The 6,865-nt window shown below is 37.1% G+C and overlaps 1 protein-coding gene across 1 annotated transcript; it reads left to right on the forward strand.

Annotated features, from left to right (window-relative positions):
* The first annotated feature begins 702 nt into the window (after window positions 1-702).
* On the forward strand, window positions 703-5,167 carry LOC107047580 (inner centromere protein). The gene is made up of 2 exons (XM_015270361.1): window positions 703-1,371; window positions 5,084-5,167. Exons 1-2 carry the CDS (start codon window positions 847-849, stop codon window positions 5,096-5,098), a joined length of 540 nt encoding a protein of 179 aa, XP_015125847.1. The 5' UTR covers window positions 703-846; the 3' UTR covers window positions 5,099-5,167.
* Window positions 5,168-6,865: the final 1,698 nt, after the last annotated feature.

Here is a 6,865-nt window from a genome sequence, read left to right on the forward strand (position 1 = left end):
TTGTCGTTTGTTAAAATTTTATGATGGTTTATTTATAAGAACGTTGACGCAATACTCTGAATGAAGATTGATAGGTTATGAAAGAATATACCGATAATTTGTTGAGGAATAATGAGTAAATGAGAAGAATAGCATATTGAAATATTTTTTTCATATAAATTAACGATAATTGATTAAAGGATAATAATTAAAACAATCGTTTGTGATATTTGCGATAAACATGACTTGGAAAATCAATAATCTTTGACAATATAAAATTCGTCAGAAATATATGAAGACTCGTGATGATTGAGATTGACTTGATTTATTTTCTGAAATTAATCCTGTTGATAATATTAAGTTGTATTATTTTGAATGTCCAAAGAAACATACAATTTTCATTCAATATTATATTTAAAATTTATATTTAATTGGATTTCTTGACTGATATTCCGAATCATTGACCATTGTATTGAGGATTTTATTTATGGTTATAAGTAGATAGAAATTTGTTCTTGATCTTTTGGGATGATATTTTTAATCCTTCATTTGTTAGTTTCAAATTGTCTTGACATATTGGTAATTTTATTAATACTTGTTTCATTTATTACTATCATTGATATTTTGATAATTTCTGATCGATTATTATTTTATATAATCATTTTTTCCTTGGGTCTTATCATTTTTATTAATTTCATTAAATTGTTGATTGATTTTCTTTCCATACATAAATTCTGAATCATTCCAACTCTCATAATCGAAAGAAAAAATTATTAAAATCAGTAGTTCAAATTTAAATCATTTCTGTATATTACATTGGCGCCCAACCACGTGGAGCTCGATGCACAGACCTAATCGTGTGCTTTCATGAGTAAAACAGTAAAAGGATTTTCACCTAGAAGAACGAGATCAAAATCAAGAGTTAAAGTAAATAGTAATAGTGATACCGGAGAGTCAGTCAAGAAACCGGAAGATAAAAAATCTGTAAAAAAAAATAATAATTCTATTTCAAAAAATCGCAGAGGAAGAAGGTCAGAAATGCCTGATGAGAACAGAGAAGTAACTAGAGAAGAGATGGAATTGGAATGGACCAGACTGAGAGCCGAACAGGAAAGGGTTGAAAGAGAAAGGAATGAGCTGGCGGGACTTCGTGAGCAGTTGGTACAGTTGAGAGCTGATCTGGATGAACAGCGTGTAAGACAACAGGATGCTGCACGTATTCAACGGCAACACAATGAGAATCAAAGGCAACAACAAGCTGCAGCCGTTGATGCGGCTCAGGATGCAGTTAATATCAATCGGCAAAATGTTGGCTTCAATGTTCAGCCACCACAAATACCTCAGCCTCATGTTAACCCGGCAGCTACCAATGATCGTCTTGTAACCGGCCTGGTAAACCACTTCCAATTTTTAAATTTAAAGATCAATCCACCAAAGTTTCGAGATGATGTGAATCCACTGGATTTTCTCGAGGATCTCGATAGATATTTCGTGTCAAAAAATGTACAGCCAAATCAAAAGCTGATAGTGTTGGATGAATTGTTCGAGGGAAAAGGAAAAATCTGGTACTTGATAACAAAGCATAGTTTCACAATATATGAGGAATTTAAGGAGGCTTTCTTGAAAGAATTTTATTCGATCCCAATTAGAGTCAGATTTAAAACGAGATGGGCAGCACGTAGGTACATCCATAAAGATGGATCGCTCCACACATATTTCTACCAACAGATCCGCGAAACAAGACATTTTGATCCACCTCTGACTCCGTACGAAATAAATTTCACTATTTTACAACAATTGCCATACAAGGTTAGAGGGATGGTCTCTTCAATTGATTTTAATGATACCGAAGCGATAGCTAGGACATTGACTCAGATAGATAGTTCACAAGAAGACAGTGCAACTCAAGAAAAAAGTCGAGACTGGCGTCCAGGAAATTTAGGTAGTCAAAATATCATTCCAAATAAAATCAACAGTTTGCAAATGTCTAGTAACTCGGGTCAGGATGATCATATGATGGGTGATAGGGAAGTTTTAACCTCAAATTATATTCAAAAACCATCGTGTAATCATGTTCGAACCACACAGGGTGATCACAGGGAAAGATTAGTCCACGGCTATAGCTCGAATCAAAAGGATTTCGATTTTCGAAATAACAATGATAGGGCTGTATTTAATTGTCGTGCAATGAATAGTGTATCAGGGCATCAGATCAGTTGCCAGTTTGAGCTTCCAGATGTAAGAATCCCTCCACCAAGTATACCTCCATTTGGTCAGAATAGGAATGAACCTTCTAAATGTCATTTAAACTAGGCAAGGGCACGATGCAACGAAAGAAACCATCGTGCCAGGGCCATTTCGATTTTGTTGATGATTTGTTGAGGGATGTGGATGGTGATTGGTCTCAGCCCGATAAACCGAGGGCCAAGATTCAGAGGTGTCCGTATCTGAGAGTTCAGATTGGTGATATTCAGGTTGATGCATTGGTGGATACTGGTAGTCAGGTGACGTGCTTATCAGAAAACTTATACAATCAAATTAAAAGTAAAATTCCAGTGAAAGAGCTACCAGTGAGTAATGTTAAAATAGTATCAGCTGTGACGAAGAAAGGTGTTGGAGTTAGGAAACAGGTATTTCTAGAGATGAAGGTTGATAATACTAGGGTGAACTGTATTCTCTTGGTAATTCCATTTTTGACTAGTGATATTATTCTTGGCAATAACTGGCTACAAGATCAGAACGCCATCATTGACTATGAGCAAAATAAAATTCAGTTGTGGGGGCGGAGTCTCTCGGGGGGAACTGTGTCGTTCGGACGGGACGGGTCCAGAGGGATTCACCCTCATTCAGGTAACGGTCATTCAGAAATCCAAACAGTGAAAATCATCACAAATCAACATCAAGTAGATTCTGACCACTCATTGGTTGATGAGTGTAACAGATCAGAGTTGAAGAAAAATCCAGGGGATCTTCAATCCCAAATAAAATCACCGAGACCACACCAATCGTCCTTAGACGAGGTTCAAAGGTCTGAAGATTTTCATAATTGTTCAAAGTATGTTAGGGACAATCGTATTAATAAAAAACCTCATTTCATAAATAATCGTGCTAATCAACATTCAGAATCAGTGGATCGTACTCAATCGGTGAGCAGAGTGTTAACTGAGAGTGATTTATCGGATAATGAGTGGAATTTGGATTCATTGTTCAATGAATTAAATACCACCAAGGTAGAACTAAATAATTTTGAAATTATTCACATTAGCATGATGCAGATTGATGATGACTACTGTCAAATCTGTTTTGATAATAAGGCAGTAAATGAAAATTTGTGTTCTGATTGTTCAATTTATTCGGTTAATAATCTGGAAGAATACGATGATGAAACTGTCGAAGAGATGTTAGATGTGGGTGGGGGTGAATCCTGGGAGGACACGATTCGACTGATCGCGCCAAGGCTCACGGCACTGTCTCCTAACCAGAGGGATGCTGTGCTACAACTGATTCAGAAATATCAGATATTATTCTCTGATAAGCCCGGGTGCACTCAGATTTACCAACATAGAATCAAACTAAAAAACAGTAAAGCCTTTGTTAAAAAGAGCTACCCGGTGCCATTTGCAATAAGAGAGGCAGTTAGAAAGGAATTAATTAAAATGTTGAAAAATGGAATTATCGAACTGTCTATCAGTGGATTCTGTAATCCACTCCGAATTGTGATCAAGAAGGATGGAACGGTGAGATTGTGTTTAGATGCCAGATTTCTTAACGATATAATTGAAGGTGATAATGAGTCCCCTCCATTGATTGAGGAAATTATGCAGAATTTTCACGGAAAAAATTATTTATCTACTCTGGACTTGACTCAGGGTTACTGGCAAGTGCCCTTAGACCATGAATCGAGGCAGTACACTGCATTTCTTTTTGATGGACAGCTTTATCAATTCACCAGGATTCCTTTTGGATTGAAGACCGCGGGAAGCGGATTCATGAGGGCCATCCGTATGGCACTAGGAAATAATTGTGGTAGTTTTCTGACGAGTTACGTTGATGACCTTCTGGTCGCCACCCAGACATTCGATCAACATCTCAGAAGTCTGGAGTTTGTATTTGAGAGGTTATCTGAGCACAATTTTACATTGCGTATTCACAAAGCTTTATTCTGTCAACTAGAGGTCCCTTTTCTTGGATTCATGTTGAGTGCAAAAGGGATTAGACCGGATAACGATAAATTAGCCAAAATTATAAATTTTGAGGAGCCTCAAAATCTTACAGATTTACAAAGGTTCTTCGGAGTATGTAATTATTATCGTCACTTTAGCCTGAACCACTCCAACTATATGGAACCCTTTCGAAAATTATTAAGTAAAAACAATAAGTGGGAATGGAATGGAGAATATTCGAGACATTATCAACTTTTGAAAGAGAATTTTGCTAAGGTCATTTACTTATCCCACTATAATCTGGATAGACCATTTTACGTGCAAACGGACGGATCGGATACTGGCGTGTGTGGTGTCCTTTATCAGAAGGATGATCAAGGGGATCATCAGGTTATTTCGATCGTTAGTAGGTGCTTGATCCCAGCTGAGAAAAATTACACTACTACAGAAAAAGAACTCCTGGCCATTATCTATGCCGTCGTAAAATTTCGCGTCTTTTTGATTGGAAAATTGTTTCACATCATCACAGATCATCAAGCGTTGACTTTTCTAGATAAAACTCAATTTCTGGGAGCTAGGCTTTGTCGGTGGAGTTTATTACTCCAAGAGTATGATTTTACCGTTACTCATTGCAACGGGAGGGATAACACTGTCGCTGATTTTTTCAGTCGGAACCCCGAAGGAAAATTTATCGATGAAAGTACACAGCAAATCATTATATCAACTTTGTCTTGGAATAATAATGAGACGTCTTTTGATTATTTCAATGACGCTTTGATTGAGATTTGTCGAATGGAACTTGAGTCGAATGTTTTTGTTGAATTTGAGAAGATCAGGGATATGCAAGCGAGTGATGAGAAAATCCAGGAATTAGTTAGTCGAAACCAGGATAAGCTGATAGGTCCTGATTTTAGTCAATATCAAGGTATCTGGTTCCACAGGAAGTCTGGAGGTGAGAGCTGGTGTCTGGTGGTGCCTAGTGTACTGCAGATTCCTCTGGTTAAGTCTGAGCATGAACGATTGGGACATTGTGGGGTTTTCAAGACTACTATTCACCTGAAGCGTTTTTATTATTGGAGAAATTTATCGAAAATGGTAAAAAAGTTGGTTAGAGAATGTGATTTATGCCAGCGGGTAAAATCCATGTCACGTGCGGCTGAAGGGGAATGGGAGCATGTAAGGGCTGATAGGCCTGGGGATCTGGTTACAGTAGATTTTTATGGACCACTGCCCAGGTCAGTTGGGGGTGTCCTGTACTTATTTGTGGTGGTGGATGCTTTCTCTAAGCTAGTCCGGCTCTATTCCATCAAAAGGGCTACGACTAGGATTGTGTTGAATAAGTTATGTGAGCATTATTTCGTGGATGTTGGTAAACCAAACCGAATTTTGTCAGATAATGGCACTCAGTTTTCTTCTCCTGTTTGGAAAAATTCATTAGAAAAATTAGGAATTAAGGTCATCTATTCCTCGATTAGGCATCCTCAGTCCAATCCAACCGAGAGAATTATGCGAGAATTGGGGAAGTTATTTAGAATTTATTGCTCCGATCAACACACAAAGTGGGGGAAACATGTGAAAAGAATTGAGGAGTTGCTTAACGTGACCACCCATTGCAGTACAGGGTATATTCCCTATGAATTACATTTTGGAAAGAATTCCCTTGATAAAATCCAACAGATTATCAAATTTCCTCCTACCGCGGAAGTACCACATAATCTAAAATTAATTCTTGCTAAAGAAAATCTCCTTAAACAATTTTCTCAAAGAGGAAAACAGCAAAAACAAAAATCCAGTATTCTTTATGAGATTGGGGATCAGGTTTTGTTGAGGGTACCTCATTTGTCGAGTCAAACGGATAGGGTGACTCATAAATTCTTTCATCTATATGAAGGACCATACCAAATCGTGAGTTTGAAAGGTCCGAATGCTTTTGTTTTGGCTGACATTTCTGATAAAGAGAAAATTAAAGGAACATATAACAGACTAAGTTTAAGGAAATATTACCAGGCCGAACTTTGATGGTTCTCTGGCGACTCTTGAACGTGAATCTCTCAGTCTGGACCCTTATGAATACAACAGTATTATCTTCGTAATTTAAAGTATTATACATGTAAAGGATTATAGTAGCATTCTGTTGGGCAGTTTTGATTTTTTTTTTGAGTCACTTGAGAGGTTGTCATCGACTATGTAATTATAAATTATTGACATCATTCTATAATTGTATGTTTAGTAATGATATTACTTGTTTAAGTCTCAAGTCAGGAAATGAGAAAATAGTTTGATTTATATGTAACTTAGATTTCCATTATTGGTCAAGATTTGGTGTTAATGTCCTAGGTCATGTAACATCAAATAGAGGGATAATGTAAGGAAATCAATTTTTGTAAGATTCAAACGGGATAAATTTAAACAAAAAGAAAGAAAAAGACCGCCAAGAATGCCAAAAAACTGCCGTCTGCAGATCCAACCAAGAACGATAATCAACTTGATAATAACACCTGTTTTATCGATAATTTCGTCAGATTCGCATATAACGACCAAAATTTTGATTGGCTAATGCCAAGACACATGGATATAGGCCACGAGTCGAATACTGACCATGACTCGGCCTCATTTCTCCGCTGGCCATGACAAGATAAGTATCTCGCTCTCGTAGTTCCCATTTCTAACCTTAACCTCGTGCTAATTGAACCTATGGTCGATTATAAAATGCACTTTATGGG

This window comes from Diachasma alloeum, unplaced genomic scaffold, assembly GCF_001412515.2.
Source record: "Diachasma alloeum isolate Michigan unplaced genomic scaffold, Dall2.0 Dall_scaffold_69237, whole genome shotgun sequence".
In the NCBI taxonomy this organism is placed as follows: domain Eukaryota; kingdom Metazoa; phylum Arthropoda; class Insecta; order Hymenoptera; family Braconidae; genus Diachasma; species Diachasma alloeum.

Coding starts and splice junctions, on each gene's coding strand:
- LOC107047580 (XM_015270361.1), top strand. CDS start 847: ATGAGTAAAACAGTAAAAGGATTTTCACCTAGAAGAACGAGATCAAAA.